The 21,429-nt window shown below is 40.1% G+C and overlaps 1 protein-coding gene across 4 annotated transcripts in view; it reads right to left on the bottom strand.

The window, feature by feature from the left end:
* The window catches only part of KIF26B (kinesin family member 26B), a 399,021-nt gene that overhangs the window by 115,243 nt on the left and 262,349 nt on the right, over window positions 1-21,429 (bottom strand). For all 4 annotated transcript variants that reach the window (XM_048484868.1, XM_048484858.1, XM_048484878.1 and 1 more), the window contains one exon: window positions 20,805-20,988. In XM_048484868.1, coding sequence (XP_048340825.1) covers window positions 20,805-20,988 — 184 coding nt within the window. The remainder of the gene's footprint in view (window positions 1-20,804; window positions 20,989-21,429) is intronic.

Consider the following 21,429-nt stretch of genomic DNA (forward strand, 5'->3'; position numbering starts at 1 on the left):
ATCAAGCTAGCCTGGGCCACCAGGTCAAATCCATAATAATCCATACAGAGCCCTTTGAGGGAGGGGTGGTATATAAATTTAATAATAAATAAATAAATAATCAGTTCTAATAAATCAATCAGTGGAGAGTAGAGACCCCTGGAAATATTTTCTTCTATATCTACTGTATTGTCCTAATGCACTTAAAAGCAATTTCCTGAGTCTCAAAACTGATGGTCTTCCCTGTCAAATTATTTTTAATTTGTACTTCTGTTATCATCCCTGCATTATTAATATTCCACGATAAGGTAGAAATTAGCTTGGTGGAATTCAGTGTAAGCAATGCTTCATTCCATTCCTTGAATATCCCCCATGATAAATCGTTCCCTGCAATCTGAAAAGATTCATGATTCCCACTGCACATCAAGTACAAGTCTTCCTTGTTTGTATTGCTTTCCAACTCTCCCAAAAGGAGTGTGGGCCTCCTTATGTTTATCACATCTGCACATGCTGTTATCAATCAGTGAGCATACCTCCACTTTTTGTGTGGCCAGACAACAAACACATCCCTTGATGCTGCCATCAGATCTTGTGCCAGCAAGGACACTCCTGAGAAATGACAGTAATTTAAAGGTAAAATTCAATGTTTACATTATATGTATGCAGGTCAATTGCCTTCACAGAAGGGCAGATATCAAAGTATTCAGTTTAAGTGTGTGGGCTGATCCAGCTGAAGGCAGATTTTATTCCTTATCTTTTGTGTATGGTCACCATCCTGCTGTGTAGTATAGAAGGAGCTGGAAAGAAAAAGGTTACATCATACACTGTATTAATAGATATCTCCCATTTCCTATGAGAGAAACAAGAACATAATTGACAATCCTGTGTAGTGCCAAACTCACTTTTTTAGTTTTCTTCCCCCCGCCCCCAAACCCTTATAACTGGCCTCATTCATGGACAAGTGATGTTCGCATGAAATAAACAAGAAAACTAGGCAGGACATTTGTCAGAAATTGACAGAACCTTAGAAGTTCTTTCTTTCCAGAAGTGTCTGGAATTGTCATATGCAATATCTGGGCAGAGGATTAGTTAGTTCCTGTGACTGGCTGTTGGCACATTTCTGCAAATAACTTCTCATAAGTTAACAATACAATGGCAGAGCTGCAAGACAGTGGATTCTTCTGTGAACTTGAACACTGCAAGCTGGCCACTTGTAAGATGTGTAATTTGCCCAAAATGGATCATCAGAATTGCAGTCCTAAAGGTGCAATCTTTGGAATCTACAAGGGAATTCATAAATGCGCACAGCACTCGCTTTTATGTCCCAAACTCACAGGAATTGTCAAATACTTTTAATTTAATGTAATACTTATAAACAATATAACTACATCCAGTTGATTACAGTGTTTTCATCTTTAATTTCAAGAAAAGAACAAAGTATCATTTATGATACTTCAGGGACAGACTTACACTTGTCTAGGTTACATTTTATATCACCACATTCAATAAATAACTATTAAAACCTATTCAGCATATGAAACAGCACTCATCAAACTTTTAAAAATATTTACAGTATAATAACCTTCTAAATCCACTAGGGAAGTAACTCTGTTTAGGGTTGTACTGTTAGATCATGAAACATCAGAATAGTGAGAAAGGGCATGAAGTTAAGGATGAGCCATTCAGAACATGTTTTCTTTGCCTTTTCTGGGGCATTGCCATTCCAGTAGAGTAATGCCAGATACCTTCTGAAATCTATACTATTGGGTCATTGCAGAAATAAATGGGAAAATGTCCTTCAAATGAAAAGATCTCCAGGAAATCAATTCAGAATGCTGCAATATGGTCATGTCCCCTGAGGATTCAACCAACCACACATTGGCATAGCAATAAAGAAGCCTCACAAAATTCTTGCTCAGTAATTGTATAGCCTTGTATAGGCTATTTATGATATATGATTCTAAAAGAAATTATTGTAGCAACAGTTATAGATACTCATGTAACAACACCTACTTGACCATTGGATTATGTTTTACCATTATTGTACCTGTAGGCCTGGTTACTTCATTCATGATGATGGAAACAAACCTGGCTCATGGTGCAGAATTAGTATTCAGAACTGAGTATAATTCATACCCAGGAATGATCGAAAATGCCCTGAACATAGAGAAAGCTTTACATCTTTCAGCATGCATTCCTCATAAATTAATTATTGATTGGATTTGCTTTATTCTTCTTAGCCAAGCTCTTGAAGCAGTTCACAAAAAAACTTCAAATCCTATCAATAGCTTACCTATAAAATAGCTAAATAAATGATAGCTAAAAAGCAATTGATAAAATTGTGGTATTATTTAAAACTGGATCTACAAATCTCTTCATGCATTTGGATAGAGATGCTCCTAGACTTGAATTTAACTATGCAGACATATTTTCAGCTTAGTGGCAGTGCATGGCTTTATTATGTATATGCATACCACAAACATGGTGTTGGGCCAGTCATATGGACATTTCCCACTGTAAGGGTGGCAATTATTCCTGCTTAGAAGATTCTTACTCAATATATGCAATGGGATTTCACAATAGGATCATCCCTCCATTGCACATACAACATTCTTAGGTTTCTCTTCCAAACATGAGTGTCTGGCTCCACCAGGATCTAGTCAGAGTACAGAGCTGTCATTTCCTCCAGCATTCTCTTTTGCAGGTTTTGCCCTGGGAAGGGCCTCAGAAAGAGTAGGGGGGTGGATTCTCTGTACACACTCCTTCCTCTCTTACTGCCATCAGTAGCCTCTCCTTTTGCATTTCAGGTGAGATCTGGCCTTTCCTCCCTGCCTCTCCCAAATGTTACCCCCCTGATGGAGGGATATTGTCAGTCTTTCCCAGTTCCAACAACCTAAGAGTTGTGCCTGAGAAAGGGGCAGATCCATAGTACAATAGGCTGCTGGTAGAGGACCCAGCTTGGGGAAGCCCAGCTCACCTGCCCCTCCTCCCTGTACTGCATTAAAGAGATTTGCCTTCAGCCCTCCAGAGCCTAAAGATGCCACTGCTGCCTATTTCTTTCACTGCAATTCCGAAGGAACTTCTCATGCTCCAACAACCTGCAAGGGATTGGGCCGTGGCTGCAACATCATTTCACTGTCTCCTGCAGCTGCTGCCAACTCCTGGGGGCTGGTTGGTCGACTTCCAAAGGTGAGCACTTGGCAGGACCCCTGAAAGTCACTGTACTGCTTGTGCTGCAGCTTCTTCTGGCTTCTTCCTACAGTCATCTCTTGCCACCACCCTCTCCACCTTCCCTGCCTTCCCTAAATTTTGAAGCAAACCAGAGAGTTGTTCCAGTGGTGTTGGGCTAGGTTCCTTTAATTTGATTCAGAGGCTTTCTTCATCTCCTTGGGGGTATGTGCAGGGCTACCAAATTCAGAAACATGGAATACAGGGTCTCCATAATATACAGTGTCTGAGGAAGGGAGCTTTACTTCTCAAAAGCTCACACCCTGAAAATTTTGCTAATCTCTAAGATGCTCCTAAACTTGAATTTAACTATGCAGACATATAAAGTTCTCATTTCTCCTCCAATGCACCACCAACTGCATATTTAGTCAGGATAAAGTTGATGTCTTTAAGAAACTGCAAAGCCAAGTGACCTTGTGGCTGAATCAATAGACTCAGTTGGATCATTAGTCTCTGTTATTACAGCACAGCTACAGCAGAGCTTCCAGCAGCTTTACCTTCCTGTCAGCTTCCACTGAGCAAGTCTCATAGGCACATGAGGAGAAGAATCAAATAACAAAAGAAAAGGTCTAAGGTCTTGGGAGGAGGGGAAGTTTGGAAAGTCTGAGAACGTACACAAGCTAAAAAGGACCCTTATAGCAATGTGAATAGTTACTACATTTGCCAGTAATATTAAGTAAGCTTAAGACAGAGTGGAAGATAAAGGAAGGCTGGCTGTAGGGTGAGAAGCTCATTAGGGTTGCCAGCTCCAGGTTATGAAATTCTTGGAGATATGGGGGGTGGAACCTGGAGAAGGTGCGATTTGACAAGGGGAAGAACCTAAGAAGGGTGTAATGCTACAGACTGCACATTACAAAACAGCTATTTCCTCCAGAGCAGCTAGGGAGGTGTTGTGATTCCAGGAAATCTCCAGATCCCACCTGGAGATTGGTAACCCTAGAAGGAGGGGATGATGCTGGAAAAGGGGAAAGGCTGTGGGGGCTTTTGGGCAAGGAAGAAACAGTGGAAGGGGCAAAATGAGGTGCCTCCCACAAGTCCTTGTGCATTCCCACTCGTATAATACATAATGTACTTACTGCATATTTTTTAAAGTTTTGCTAGAAATGAAAACATTTCAAGGTCTTTAATTAAAATCTATGATTCAAATGTTATGTATTCAGGTCCTCAAAAAGGTGCAGTCTGCCACATTCAGCTCTACACACTTCCATATTAAGAGGAAAGTTTATTTGTCCAAAGAGTGACTTTTTGCACAGAAACAGATATAAATCCCTTTCAAGTTAATTTTAGTAACTTTGATTATGTATCCATAATGCAAAATACAAAATAGAAAAAATGCAAAATAACTAGCTAATCATAAGTTTTTAAAATATACAGCACAGGACAAGGTTGTCAGATTGCACTGGTGAAAAAAGGATGCTACTACAGCTTCTCCTGCTCTGCATCTCCACCCAGTGCCACTGCAAAACCTCTACTCCCACCAGTTACGGGACAGTACAAGAATAATAGTTGTTTCAGCAAGTTTGATGGGAGCAAGGAAGGAGCAGAGAGCAGTGACAAAGGGAGGGGGAACTGCGCCTGGAGCATGAGCTACCTGTACGCCCCCTCCTGCCCCAACACGTCCCCAACATGCTCCCACCACGTGATGGCAATAGCGGCGCTCGAGAGAAGCCACCCTGGATATACTCATTGACACTACGTGTCTGACAGAGAGGGAGAAGATGTGGAAAGGAAATTTTTAACATGGCACATAGTAGGCGGCAGCAGGAGGCTCTCATATGGTCCAGAGATCATGACAATGTAATTAAAACTCAATTTTTTAAAAAAGTGTGTGTAATAGGCTGGCTTGTTATGTGAATGATCCTTCAATTAAGAAGAATTCTACAGTAATTATTCTTGTTCTAGAACTGCGAAATATATTCCTCATAATCTATATATATAAAAAGCAAACAGTGACTTTGTTAGTCACTCCCTAACGCTGAAACGGCTGGACGAATCGCCCCCAAATTTTCACACGACGTTCCTCCCTGTTGCAGGCAGGTAATCGGACCTTCAAATCGCCGAAAGTCCATGCCTGAGCCAGGTAAAACATCTTTTTCCTGGTGCACCAGGCCATGAAGCTGTTTGTGTTTAACTGTCACCCTTAGAATGTTCATGCAGCCTGTCTGTCTGTGGCCTGAGGGCTTAGAATGTTCATGCAGATGGGCAGAGATGAGCAGTTAAAACAGTTAATAGGTAACACTGTTAGGTAATACGACTGGAAGTGAAACACATACACACTCTGCCATGTGAGACACCAGGTGGGGTTCCCCCCCACTCACACGCAGGTAACTTTCACTCTCTGTGCCTCACCCACTGCTACCACATACTTTCATACACATCCAGCTCATCCTCACACACCTCACTCTGCCCTCCCTCACATCCAACCACCACTTACCCACTTCCTCACCCATATTCACCACAGCTCTCTTTTACTAAAAACGAGCTGGAGTTTGCCTTTTCTAACAAAATCCGCGGGGTGGGGGCAAACCAACACTACTGGCTCCGCTTCTTTTGCACATGGCCCTTTATGAACCCAGGGAGCTGGCCTCAATCTGAGCGCCTCACCACCCTGCCTCTGCTGCCTGACTGGGATAGCCTCCTTGCCCCAGTTCTGCCTTACCCAAGCCAGGACTGTGCGTGTCAACCAGCCTCATCGACAGCGGGATTCGCACTCTGGACAGTTCCATTGTGGAATGGAAAGGGTTACCTTATACTAAAAAAACAAGACACCACCATATAACAATGTGAATTGAAAAGGGAAAGAGGGATTCCATTTGACCACCCCAAGAGGCTATGCTGGGGGTCATTGGACCTGCATGGACATCTGTGTGGGTTGTGGACTGTGATGAGAAGGACAATTGCCACAGCAATGCGTGGCTGGGCCCGCTAGTTTATTTATAAAAGCACCTCTAATTAAAAAAAACTTTCAAGATAAACTCACAAACTAAGGGAGGGACCAAGGAGACTTGGCGGAAAAGGGGTTAAGGAGGAAAAGAAGGTTAAGGGGTAACATGATAGCCATGTTTAAATATTTGAAGGGATGCCATGTTGAAGAGGGAGCAACTTGTTTTCTGCTGCTCCAGAGACTAGGACATTGATTAGTAGATTCAAACTACGAGAAAAGAGATTCCAAACAAACATTAAGAAGACTGTCCTGATAGTAAGGGCTGTTTAACAGTGGAACATGCTGCCTGGGAGGGTGCTGGAGTCTCCTTCTTTGGAGGATTTTAAACAGACACTGGATGGCCATCTGTTGGAAGTACTTTGATAGTGTGTTCCACATCCAATATGACCAAATAAAGAAAAGCTGAACAAAGCTTATTGAAAGCAATATTTATTTGGTCATATTGGGTTTGCTGTATACTTAGTCTTTGTTCTGTCCAGTTTTTGTGTTTTGGATATTGATTGTGTGTTCCTGCATGGCAGGAAGTTGAACTGGATGGTACTTGTAGTCTTTTCCAAGTCTATGATTATATGATTCTGTTCTAAACTATTAACTCTACATTATGTGAGAAAACAACCCATTGCTTTCAGTAAGACTATTTTATAATATGGTTACAATCAAAGGATTATGTTAAAGCCTCCATTACTTGACTCTTGTTATGGAGTTATCCAAATGACTATTTTAAAGATCACTGATCTATTCACGTTATCATGATTCAGCTTTCAACAAGAGCAGGTCATTGTAACTGAAAGTAAATAGAAAATGCTGTGGGATCCTGGAGTCTAGCAGCATGGACCACAAAGGCCTCTTCTATTCTTGGGTCCAACAATGATTAACAATTCAAAAATTTAGAGTGGCAACTACCTATCACCAATCAAGAACCTAGACACCACCTGCCTCACCATCAGAATCCTAGTGATTCCCATTCTTCACCCAGCAAAAAAAAAAAAATTCTTCCTGCTGGAATGGCAACGGGATGTAACGCTCCATAAAAAAAAGGCTTGCTCGCTCACCAGGCGCCCTCCCTCCTTTGCACCCTTTTCAGTCTCTGTTCTTCAAAGTGTTGAGTCCATTCTGGATACAACAGCGAATTTGGGCTTTAGAACTTATGGAAGCAATTGAGTGTAGTATAGGAGATGTGAAATTTATCTCAGATTTCTCCACATGAGTCCCAGATCTATTATTTTTCTTTGGTTCCTTATTTACAGCTGGATTCAACTCCTGTTTAAAGAGCTGAATTCTCCTGTTAACATTTGATTGGTCATCTCAGCTTCACCCTTGCCTTCCTTCATGTGTTTGGCCCTTCTGATACTGGAGACAAGCAAAAGGATTGTAGTTCTAGGCTGCTGAAACTTAAAACAATTGCCAGGTGACTTGGATATTATCAGAACTATTAACTATATTCACTTTTATATCATTTAGATGGCAAAATAAATTTCATTTTGCCCCTTGTCCAGGCATTCTGATGTTTCTTGAATCACTATGATACCAACAGAGAATCATGGGCCAGTCCTTATCACAAAGAGTGAAGACAGATGGCAACTCTCCCCACTTGGTCCCCATCTCCCATTGCTTCTCACATAAATACTTTTCTAGCGCACCCAGGTACAAAAACAACCTAGTCTACCATTAAACTAAAGGCAGAAATGACAGCATCAGGTCTTTAGTTGAGAAAAATTAACAAATTACACATGGGAAATATGTCTGTGGGAGGTCAGGGACTGAACACAGTACTCGTGAGTCCAACTGCAGATAGTTTCAGTTTTGTTTTGTTTTTAAAAAACAACTTGTAGTAAAAAGCACTAATCTTATTTTCTTGAAGGAGCACATTTAGCTGGAGCTTAGCCAACTAAGGTATCAGTCAGATTCATCAAATCTGTTTCCTGAAGAATATCTCTTTTACGGGCCACTCTAACTTGAGGTCTAAAGGCCACCTGGCTTTCATTCCAAGTGGAACTAACTATTTAATTTATAGAACAATTGGTTTGACTACAATGATGAACGTGCATGTCTTCTTAAAATGCCCCATGGGGTATTCCTCCTTTTTCCTATATTAGTAACCATGGTAACTCTGAGGAGAAACGGTTTCTGTTCTTCCCCTCAGAAATGGTTTCCAGTGGATAATGGTTTTAACTCTCATTTGTCCTACAGCAATTAACTTTTGACTTGCTATGTGTCCCAGTGCTGAAGTTTCAAGGAAAGATAGTTTCTACTCTCGCTTCCTTTAAAATGTTCTTATGATGGATATTATCAATCCATGGTTCAGAAGCTGAATGGACTTTCCCGAAAACATGAATTTCACAAATGCTTTTATTCTGAAAGACTGCTGTGCCAAAAACAATCTATACATGGACCGATTCTTCAAAGAAAAAAAAAATCCTTGTCCTACAACTTGAGGTATTCCTCACATATTTTGTAAGATTAACTGCCATACATCACCTTTGTTGCTCTATATCTAACTTTCTAAAGAAATAAAGCTGTCATGCCATGGCTACAAAAACAGAGCTTCAGTCAGGCACCAATCATACCTTCATGATTTAAGCAAGTTATACCTAATACAAATTGGTCATGCTGCCTTTATATTATGAATTATGTGGGGCTTACTTTCATGTTTTTATTATTCTTCCATCATTATTCCTTTATTTAAATTTTATATTGTTTTCATATATTTTATATAAAATTTCATATTTTATGCTTTATATTGTAATAGGGGGGAAATTTCTCTGCTCTTTTTCTCAGTTACAGCCCGCAAGGGAAAGGCCGACCTAGAAAGAAAGAAAGAAAGAAAGAAAGAAAGAAAGAAAGAAAGAAAGAAAGAAAGAAAGAAAGAAAGAAAGAAAGAAAGAAAGAAAGAAAGAAAGAAAGAAAGAAAGAAAGAAAGAAAGATCGATGATGGATGGATGGATGGATGGATGGATGGATGGATGGATGGATGGGTGGGTGGGTGGGTGGGTGGGTGCGTGGATAGAGAGAGAGAGAGAGAGAGAGAGAGAGAGAGAGAGAGAGAGAGAGAGAGAGAGAGAGAGAGAGATAAGGGCAGAAGAATCTACCTGGCTTGTGTTTAGTTTAAAAGAATCTGTAAAGTAATAATACAAGCAAATAGATTCTCCACCTTTTCTCTCAAGCCTAGAAAAGAAACCACACACCTGTTACCTGAAGTGGACCCAGAAAGGGGGCAATTAGCTTGCTACACGGTCTTCAACCAGATTAACAAGGGATCCTTTGCGCAATTATACAAAGGTTTTATTCCTTCACAATATTCCCAAGAAAACAGCAATACAAACCAACTAACTCAAGCAAAATGAAATATCTATTTACTCACACTCAATTACATTAGTGCAAGTAGATCAAAATTGCCTCTAACCTTTAAGACTAAGAATACTTCCACAGAAGTAGTCGCCTAGAGCTCCAGAAACAAGCTGAGAAGAGACTGCACAGAGGTCATGAAGATGACAACCAAAAATAAAGTCACCCTCTCCCTCCCAATGCACACACACTCACACACAAACTGAGAATATGGAAAAGAGTGAGGGAAAAGGACAAGGATAGGGAGGGGGAAAAGTTAATATTATCTGATCCAAAGTGAGTGAAACGCTCACAGTCCTTCATAGTATCATTAACCATTCCAGTTTCGACTGATTTTGATTACATGACTAGTAGTGTATACTTGAGATCCATGAAATGGAGTCTGATGAAAGTCAAGGAAAATGAAGTATTCTCTGCAGATACCTGAAGTCCAGAGAACTCCCCGAGGTTGTTTCTGCACGGGCGGAATACAGCGTCCCAGGGACGGTAAAAACAGCACCCCTGGGGAGGGGTTTGCACGGCCTCCACTGCTACATTGCGGCGGCGGCGGCCTCACAACCCCCGAGCGGCGCGAAGCCGCTGTTTCCGAACCTCGCTCCCTGAGCGAGGTTTTTCGGAAACAGTGGCTTCCAACCACTGCCGTGCGAATGGCAGCAGCTGGAAGGCGCCATTCCCCCCTTTCCCAAATGCCTTACCATCTCTCTGACCTTCTGGCGCGTCACCCAGGCCAGGAGACACGCCCCCCCTCCCCTGCGACTCCAGAGCTGTCACGCAGGGCAGGGGGGCATGTCTCTGGCCTGGGTGACGCGCCAGAAGATCGGAGGGACGGTAAGGCATTCAGGGGATGGCGCAGCCTCCGTACTGGCTGCACCATCTTCCCTGCCCCTACCGGGACCGTCCATGCGAACGGTCCCGGGGGGATGTGTTGCCGTCGTTTACGCCGACGCACCCCTATAGTGTGGCCATGCGGAAATGGCCAGAGTTTCAGTGCGGATGCAGATTACAGAAGTCATATCAGTACACAAAATATCAGTACAGTATAACCACAGTATATGCAGAAATTACTAATGAAACTTATTCATTCAGTATATGGGGGTTTTTTTGCATCTTGATCTGCATTCTACAGTTATGGACAAAAGATGGAAATATACTGTCACACTGCTGATTAATATTTCCCACACAAAAGTACATCCATTGGTTTCCTGAACCTGGGATTTCACTGTATATAATCTTCTAGAAGCTATATTTCATTAGATACTAGGATTCCATCCAACCAGCAAAAGGACAAATTGTATGTATATTTTGAGTGTGCAAAATTTTGTATAAAAATGAAAATATTACATATTAATTCATGTCATATGACTGTTGCACGCTTGGGGGATTTTAAAAATGGTGCCACATGATTTTCCTTTTCACTGAGAAAATTTTAGGAAGGCTACTCAATGAAAGCAATGTACCCTTTGAAAGATCATCCATCAAAAAAACATTTTAATACAAAACCACTAAATTTGTCACTTGGCTATATGAATAAAGCGGGTAGGATAGCATCTTACTTGCTTATTATCCTCACAAAGCAAGGAGGCATCTTGTTACCTTTCAAGCCCTTCTGAGACAGAACAACTCCTGCGGAGAGTTGCTCTGATTTAGCCAGAAATATTTCACTTGATCAATGGAGTTTTACAGCTTCTATTAATCAAGCCCACTCATTGTCAAGATACAGACTTGTAGCAAAAATCTTCCCTGAAATATCATAACCTGGGCTTAGCAATACCTCCATTATCAAAATAAAAAAGCTGGTTAAATCAGATTTAATTCCACCCTCATTTATTATTCACAAGTCATAGATGCAAACTAGAAGGTCAGTCACTCACCCAGTCAACAACAAAATACACAACAGAATAAAGAAGAACAGTGGCTAGAATATTAAAGCAACAAAGACAAAGCTGAGGAAATACAAGCATAATAACTCCAGCTATTGTATTTCAGTGAAGAGGAGTACTAGTCATACAAAAAAACCAATCTATTTTTAAGAGGCAGCTATGAAGATCAAAATACCTATTTTTAAACATGTGACACTGGCATGCAAATACACAGTGAACCACCTGTGGGGAGAAAGTGTGTGTGTGAGTGTCTGAGACTGCTAACAAATTTGCAATATACAGCATATTACAGTATACACATCTTTCTTTAATTAGATTTCATTGGGAATTGATGCAGAAGCGAAAGAGGGGTCAGAGAAGACTCGTGACACATGATCCCATCACGACTCTCTCATTAGAGGTCCCTGCTGCAGTAGGTTCATTTGATGTAGATATAAGTCCATTAAAGCATCTGAGGTACAATATTAGAGAAGTGAAACTGAAATTAAAGTAAAGCAATCTTGATAGATGGAAGTGGTTTCCTTATGGTATTGTCAAGGGGGAAACATAGATTAAAGGCATTCTTCAACACAAATCCCAAGTATTGTCAATATATTTTCGGGGGAGGCTGTCACAGGAGGGAGAAAAACATCAAATGGCAAAGTGCTCTTTTGCTGATGCATCAGTTCATATGTTTTATCATGTGCACATTGTCAAGAAGTTCCCTAAGCCAAGGGAAACTCTTGGTTGCTAAAACTGCACCCCTGCCCAAAACTGGGTTGTGTGCAGTGGTGGGATTCAGCAGGTTCGCACCACTTTGGCAGAACCGTTTGTTAAATTGATGCTTGTAAACAACCAGTTGTTAAATTTGAATCCTACCACCAGAACCAATTGTTAAATTATTTGAATTCCTTCTTTGGTTGTGTGGAACCTAAAGGATCTGTTGAATTTATACTGAAGCCACAAAAGAGTACAGAAATGCTGGTGGCAAGTTTATTCAAGTAGAGTGCAAGAAATTAGACAGAACACACTTAAAACAGTAAGAAAATAAATAACCTGGAGACCTTGTCTAACAAACATCAAAGTCCAACAAAGGCAAGGCTTTCTTAATAGTCACCAGACCAGTTCCTCCAGGTTTCCTCAAGCCAGCGTCACACAGCCCAGGGGCCCTAGCCTTTTGGTACAGGAGAAGTCCTGGTGACTCTGGACCCATGCGAAAGCCTTCACAGAGCATACCATGGGCAGGTAGAACTCCCATGTGAGGTGAGACCCCAGTGCCAATCATGCCAGCTGCCCAATCTGAGTAAAGTTGCTGATAGCACTGTCTTAAGACACTGTCCCCTCACCCGTGACTAGGCAGAATCAGGGATGTATCCTCAGGCCATACTGGAATAACCAAATTATCTGCATTATATGACTAGGAACAAAGCCAACAGAGGGCAGTAAGAGGGCAGGTTGAACATGTTCTTCACACCTTCAGCCCTATTGCATCTGAAAATTAAATGTATAGTTACACAAGGTCACCCCTTTGCTGCTGTTATGTCTTTTGTTATCTCACAGAAGACAGGAGATAATTTTCCATTTACACTCAAAAATTTGTTTCACAAAATCTTCCTGACCACCCCTAATATAAAGACAATAGCATACAATATAATCATAGTTGGTTTTGCAGGGGAGGGTGGTGATGGTAGTGAAAATAAAACACAAACAAAAATATGTCTGCAAATATTTGGGGCTAGCATTTTACAGCTTTCAGGCTTAAGGTTTCCAGTTTTTATTTAATTTTACACGTTTTTTGAGCAACAGGAGGGAGGGTACAGATGGGCAATTCTCTAAGGCAATGGGTTCAGATGTTAAGGGGAGCACTTCTGTGCAGAAATAAACACATTTGACAGAATTATAGAGCTGGAAGATACCACAAGGGCTATGGAGTCCAACCCGCTGCCATGCAGGCATACATAATCAAAGCACTCCTGACAGATGGCCATCCACCTTCAGTTTAAAAACATCAAAAGAAGGAGCCTCTACCACTCTCCAAGGCAGCATATTCCGCTGTCAAACAGCCCTCGCCATCAGGAAGTTCTTTCTAATGTTCAGGTGAAATCTCTTTTCCTGTACCTTGAATTCATTTTTCCTTGTCCTAGTCTCTGGAATAGCAGAAAACAAGCTTGCTCCCTCTTCAACATGACATCCCTTCAAATATTTAAAGATGGCTAGCCTTCTCTTAACCTTCTCTTCTCCAGACTAAACATACCCCTTAACCTTCTCTTCTCCAGACTAAACATACCCAGTTCCCTAAGCCACTCCAACAGGGCATGAAATCCAGACCTTTTACCATTTTGAACATCCTCCTCTGGACATGCTCCAGTTTATCAATATCCTTTTTGAACTGCGACACCCAGAACTGGACACAGTATTCCAGGTGAGGCCTGACCAATGTAGAACAGAGTGGTATTATTATGTCCCTCCATCTAGACACTATGCTCCTATTGATGAAGCCCAGAATTGTACTGGCTTTCTTGGCTGTTGCATGATACTGCAGACTCATGTTCAATCTGTGGTCTAGTAAGACTTCCAGATCCCTTTCACATGTAGTGTTGTCAAGCCAAGTGTCACCCATACTATATCTGTGCATTTAATTTTTTTCCTGTTTAGTATCTTACATTTATCTCTGTTGGAATTCATGTTGTTAGTTTTGGCCCAGATCCAGGTCATTTTGAATTCTGACCCTGTCCTTTGGGGTATTAGCTACCCCTCCAAATTTAGTGTAATCTGCAAAATTGATTAGCATGCCCTCTAGTCCATTATCCAAGTCATTCATAAAGTTTTTGAAAGCGCTGGGTCAAGGACAGAGCCCTTTGGGGCTGGACTGGTCACTTCTCTCCAAGATGAAGATGAGTCATTGGTGAGTAACCTTGGGGTTCTGCCAGTCAAGCAATTACAAATCCATCTAACAGTAGCATTGTCTGGCCCACATTTTACTAGTTTGCTTACAAGAATGTCAGGGGGACCTTGTCAAAGGCCTTACTAGAGTCAAGGTATGCTACAGCACTCCCTTTGTCTACCAAGCTTATCACTCTTGTATATAAAAAAGAGATATAAATGTCAGAGTCCTGATCAATTACTTTTCACCTGAGTGCTTTTATAGGTGCTGCTATTAACCATCTAAGCCCTTCACAGTTTCAGCTATTAAACATCTAATTCTGTGACTGTTTATTGTTGCTTGCTGCCTGAAGGCTGGCACCCAAAAGCTCGTTCATGTTAGAACTGACATCATCCAGTTTGCAGCCATTTGGCCCTAATCTGTAACTGGCCTCGCTTCTCAGATTTTCCCAGCTCCACCCAGCCCCCACATGCCACAACCTCATAGTGCCTGGCAACCAGATAATGTAAATCACCTAACTAGATGTAAACATTCTAACTATTCCTGCTTTTCTCACCAAGCGGGGGCTGAGAGGTGCTCAAGCTATATCTCCCTTTGGCTTTCTCACGTTTCTCAGTTCTGGTTATGAAAACTATGATGCCTTGCCTTGCATAGACCTTCAATAAAGACTACCATTGTCAATATTGGAGTCTGGTTAATATCTATTGACAGGCAACCTTACAGTAAGATTAGTGTGGCATGACTTGTTTTTGAGAAACCCATGTTTACTTTTAGTGATTTCAGAATTCCCTTCTAAGTGCATACTGCCTGTCTGTTTAATGATCTGATCTAGAATATTTTTTGGTATTGATGTCAAGTTGACTGGGGGGTAATTGTTGAGGTCCTCTTTTTATCCTTTTTGAAGATGGGAATAACATTAGCCCTCCTCGAATCTGCTGTTCTCCAGGAATTCTCAAAGATTATTGCAAGCGGCTCTGAGATTAATTTTGCCAGTTCTTTTAATACCCTGGGATGTAGTTCAGCAGCTCCTGGAGATCTGAATTCATTTGAAGTAGGTGGGGATTCTTCTACTATCTGTTTATTCTGTGCTGAATTATTCCAACTTCTGTTCCGTTTTTCCCTGATTGAGCACTGTTCTCCTTTTGGGAGAAGACTGAGGCAAAGAAGACCTTAAGTTGTTCTGCCTTTTTTTTCATTCCCTGTTAGCATTTTGCCATCTTCTCCTATTATATTATTTTTCTTCTTTTTGCTATGAACATAACCAAAATAGCTTTTTAATTGTTTTTAACCTCTCTGGCAAGCCCGAGCTTGTTCTGTGCTTTAGCTTTTCTGACTTTCTCCCTATACATCCTAGCTGTTTGTTTGAATTCCTCTTTGATGATTTCCCCCTTTTCCATTTCTTTTTCCATTTCTTCTTTTAAATCTTAGCTCCGTTGAAAGTTCTTTAAAAATAGTTTCCTTAGACAACTTCCATTTTTTTCTCCTCATTTGAACTGTTTGAAATTGTGCCTTCAAGATCTCACTTTTAAGAAACTCCCATCCATCATGCACTCCTTTCTCTTAGTATTCTTAACCATGGGATCACATCCAGTAGTCATAAATAAGATGTCATAAATGTTGTTTATTTATGATGTCATAAATGTTGTTCTTGCCACTCATAAAGAACCCCTCTCCACAAATAGAATTAGAACAAGAGATGTTAGGAAAGTTGTTTTAAACAAACACAAGCTGATCCCACAAAAGCACCTAAAATGACTCTCATGCATGCTATTCTGCTGTTGTGTTTCTTGTTTACAGCAGTGGGAGACAGCAGTCATGAAGTACCAGTTGCGAAGGGCAGTTGGTTCTATTGGGCTTGTCACATTAACCCTGGGGTCTTCTGGGATTCTCTGGTTTAATATTAGATGTGAGGGAGGGACTGTGGTTCAGCGGTGGTTCATCTGCATGGAATGCAGAAGATCCCAGGTTTAGTCCTTGATATTTCCAGTTAAAAGGATCAGTTAAGAGGTGATGTGAAAGACTCTGTCTGAGACCCTGAACACCCACTGCCAGGCTGATAAGACAGTGCTAATTTTGATGGGTCCAGGATCTGATTTAGTATAAGGTAATCATATGTTCTGTGATCTTGCCACACTGCTCTACTGGGAGTGTCTGGTTTGACATGGGTTCTGTTGCATTTATCGGTTCTGTTTGCATTTGGAAGCTTTGGGCCACTGGTTGTTCTTGTCTGGTTATTGGTGTCTTATGTATATCATTTCAGTGGTGTCCGCCTGATTCAACAATTTTTTTTGAATAATATAAATAATATGCTTTCCATTTATCTTGAAATTCTTTGATTGATCACTTATTCACAAAACATGTTAATTACTGCATATGTGTCATTACTGCATATTCCACTTGTTCATTTACCCAATTGTCTTGCTTGGGTATTCATCTGCTTTCCATTTTGTTGCCAACACGACTCTGACCATAATTATCATGTACTGAAACAGTTCTTCTGAAATTTTTTTGGGGGGAATATGCCTAGTAACATAGTCTTCGCATCCATAGCAAATTTAATTTTTAAAATTTTCTGAATTTCTGCATGAACGTCTTGCCAATTTTTAAAACTTTTATGTACATCCACCACATATGGTAAAAGAACCATCCACTTCTTTACATTTTCAACATTTCCTATTACAGTTCTTGTCTTCTCAATATGATATGGAGTAATTTACCACCGATTAATCCTTTTATATCAATTTTCTCTTAATATTTGGCTGGCTGTCAATTTTATACCTTTTGTCCATAAGGTTTCCCATTGTTGAAAACATATTTCTTCCTCACAGTTTTGCATCCATTTGACCAGCATGTTATTTCTTGTTCTATTTCTGTGTCAAATTGAAGTAATAGCTTGTAAATTGATCTAGTAAGTGTTCTTTATGCTGTTTGATCATCTTTTCAAATTCTTTCAGCTCCCTTATTAGCTCTCGTGCTGTATTAATTTTCTTAATCTTGAAAATAGCTGAAAATATAGTAGCCATTGTATTTTTTTTGCCTTCATCCTTTAGTTTTTGCCAGTACTTACAGCCCAGAACAAAGGGGCAGAAAGTCGGTAATGTCACCATCATGTAGTCTCCAAAGAGGCATTCAATGACACAGTCGTTGAGAAAAGAAACAGAAAAATCTGTTGGCTAGCGAAAAGCCCCATTGAGGGTGACAGCTTAGACCACCATAATGGTGGTGTAAGGCTACATCTGGAAAAGTGTGTGTGCCTCAGCCAAAAAGGCACTGGCAGGGAGATCAGGGGGCAGGCGGAGGGGTGGGGAAATCAGGCGGCTGGGCGGGAAAAATACATTGGTTCTGCTTCCGTGATATTTGCACGGTAGCGGCTCACCCCAGGAGTTTGGAAAAGAATCACCAATTTGGTGATTTTTGAATACCCCAGGAGGAGGGAAATATTGTAGGGCAAACCCACTTGAGGACCAGGAACCATGCGAAATTCTTGTACGGAATGGGGTATTTCTCTTGTTCAACCCAGAATATTTAGACCATGTGGAAACAGCCTTATAGTCCAAGAGAGATCTGAATCTTCTCTATTATACATTGCATCAACAATTATGAGTGTGATACTGTCAGTGCCATGTAATCAGCATAGTGTTTCATTCTAAACTCTTCTCCATTCATCTTCAATCCTTTAATTCTTCCATTTTGTCTGATCTTAGTAGTCAGAACTTATAGTGCAAGAATAAATAAAAGTTGTGATAGTGGATAACCTTGATGAATTCCTTTTTCAAACTGAAATCCATCAGTTAAAATTCCATATATTAAGATCTTTGCATATTGTTTGGTATAAATACTTTGTATCCAGTTCATAAAACTTGAGCCACAATTTAGATTTCCAAGCATTTTCAATAAAAATGCTTCAATAAAAATTTCCAAGCATTTTCAATAAAAGCGTGACTAGTTATCATGCACTTTTTCAGCATCTATGAAAATAAATGCTGCTTTGTTTTTTCCCCACACAAATTCTATTGAATTCACTACAAAATGGATATATATTTTTTCTGTACAAAGCCTGTCTGATCCGCATGGTTAACTTTTGTTATACATTTCCTTAACTTTTTTTCGCCATTATTGAAGTAAAAAGTTTATAGTCCACATTTAGCAGCAAGATGGATCTATAAAATTGTGGCAGTATTGGATCATTACCTTCTGTCAGTTAAAATTTTGGAAGGAAATACAGGAATTGAAACAAAACTTTTCCTCACATTTGCTTCCTACACATGCAAAATCAACAAAACAAAACAAACTCAAAAGAAGCATGACCCAGGATTCCCTGAGCTGAGAGAGCTTCTCTCTTGCCCTGGTAACTTTCCCTCAAGGTTTCATAGGGCTGTTTCACAAACTACGCCACAACAAAATGGGGTTTCTATACTTAAGGGACAGCAACAACTACTCCTGGTTCACTTACATGCATGCATGTATAATAGAACAAAAGTAGGAAGGAAAACCTATAAAAGTACTGAAATAAGCAGTTTACTTAATCCTTGCACACTTTAAAATTATTTTCATCATGGGGTAACTTCATGGGCTATGCAAGAAAACTGTCAAGCATCTTTTTCTCCTCAAAATTTATACACTCAATAATCTGCTTCTTTGGGTTCTTTTAAAATTTCCTTCCTTTTTTTAGGTTCTGTATTGATGACCTTCCCACTCTTTGTTATTTATTCAGAAAAATTCTAGGCTGCCTTTCAAGCAAACATGCTTTAGACTGCTTAGGAAGTAAAACACGATAAAGCAAACAGCAAAGAAATCAAGAAATCCCAGCATTAAACCCACAGAACACAAAACTGCATACCGGTAAAACATGGAGCATCTTAAATGTGTCTCTTAAAAGAACTCAAGCTAGAACTAGATTATAAAATTGATGTTAAACGATTAACCCTTAATTAAATGCTTGGGTAAAATTGTGCCTGGAAACAGGAAGTCAATATATATCTTTTACCAAAGGGGTGATATAATGCCTGGATTTTTATATTTTTCAGGCACACATTTCAGACATACATTTGTCACACCCACTTTTCATTTTTAGATGCACTTCTAAAAACATAAGGTTGAATCTGGAGCAACTAGTGTGGTGTAGTGGTTAAGAGCTGATGGACTCTAATATGGAGAACTGGGTTTGATTCCCCACTCATCCACATGAGTGGTGAACTCTTATCTGGTGAGCCAGATGTGTTTCCCCACTCCTGCATTCCTGCTGGGTGATCTTGGGCTGTTCACAGTTCTTTGGAACTCTCTCAGCCCCACCTACCTCACAAGGTAGCAGGCTCTAGTAGGCTCACACTGGAGTTTTTTTTAAAGAACCTCCAATTTGGCAGTTTTTGGATACCCTGGGATGAGGGAAATATCATGGGGCAAACCCACTTTAGGACCAGGAATCATGCTGAATTCTTGGCTGCACAGGGATATTTTTCTAGCTCAACCCAGGATATTTTGACTGTGCGGAAACAACCTGAGAGGCAAACAGTTGCTGGGCAAGTACTGCATTCATAAAAGGCCAAGGTCCCTCCCCCCTTTATTCAGCTGAAGCTGTCTTTTCCTTTTTCCTTTAATCAGCAGTGTCTGTCTTTTCCCTGGTCCAGTTACAGGTCATCCTTCCTTCCTCCCCTAACTGCTCAGCATCTACTGACACTATGAGCAGCTGGTTATACTATTCCTAGTCCCAAATTATCAGTATCAACTTCTTCCCCATTTGCTTTAGAGTATAACTCTACTATCTTACCATGGGCACAAAGTTTCATTTATTATATTTAGTTTATTTCTGGACCACTATTTAGTACATGTCTGGAAATCAGTATTAAAAACCAGTCCAAGTGATTTCCAAGTCATTATTAAAGCAATCGAATTGATTACACTGTTTGCATTAATGAGCTCAACAGTTTAGCCAAGTACAAGAACCACGATGAGACTAATGTTAAAAGAATTTGAAATTCATGTTGCAAAAAGTACAACAGAATGACATCATGCAGTTGCAACTATTTGTACCTCTCAAGTTTTTGAAACTTGACTAGTTAGATAGATATTGCCTGGTTGAAGTACTAGAAGCAAAGGCTTGGATCCAATTGAAGAAATTCTGTTGACTGAAGGATTTTGACTCTTTTCCTACTGCCCAAATGACCTACAAATTTGCGGGAAGGATTTGAGCTACACTCTGACACAAGAGATCTTTCCATCCACAGAAATACTGCAGGAGATTTAAAACAAACAGATTTCTATTCTAAAAGCGAATTCACTTATAAATGTACATGTGAAACCTCAAATCAAAATTCAGAATACTTTGCAATCTATGAAGAAGATTATTAATTTGCATTATTTTAGACAGTTGTCTTAAAATGGTCTTGAATCCGCAGAGCAGCAGGAGTTCTTTAAGATACTTTGTTCCCCAAGGTACTTTGGAAAATTTGCTGAAACATATTGTCTATCTTTCTTCTAATTTTATGTAAAAATCTTGCTTATAGCAGCTATACCAGTATTGTAATGGTATTTTTAGAATAAATATGTAAAATGGGTTAATCTCTACCTTGCCCAGTCCTGGAGTGTCTTTCACTTTGTTGACTGCCCTCAGCAAACATGGTGGAGCAGGTGGAGGTGAAGTCTGTAGAATAGTACTGAACTTGGTAGCAAACAGAGGTGACTCAGACACAGAAGATGTGGATGGCCTGTGTTTCTTCTTTTTGGAAGACAAGTTCAGTTTCTGAGCAGCTCTGTAGAAGAAACAAAGGCAAAGGAAAATAAAGACAATCAAAAATGATATAAAATGCATGATCTTTAGATATGATCATGGGCTCCAAAAGAGCCACACCTTTGAGTCAAATCCTTAGTTGCAAACCTAAGAACACTTTCCTGGGAACAAACCCCACTGAATAAAACAGGCTGACAGCTCAGTAGACTTGCTTAGGATTGCTCTCTATGTCAATTATTTTGAGATGAAAATTTTTGCTGATCTAGGAATCCTGGACATTTGTTTAAACTAGCAATCAGTTAAACAGGATTCCAATTAAGGTTTGTTTTCTTCTGTATGTTTCTTCAGTTTAGCACACAGAACACGTTGCATCTTATCATCAAATTAATGAGGTGAACGAACACCAATTTATGGAAGACATCTCAGTTCCATAAAGGGTCTTCTGCCTCACAGAGAAATGTTT

The sequence above is a fragment of the Sphaerodactylus townsendi genome, linkage group LG01 (assembly GCF_021028975.2).
Source record: "Sphaerodactylus townsendi isolate TG3544 linkage group LG01, MPM_Stown_v2.3, whole genome shotgun sequence".
Taxonomy (NCBI): Eukaryota; Metazoa; Chordata; class Lepidosauria; order Squamata; family Sphaerodactylidae; genus Sphaerodactylus; species Sphaerodactylus townsendi.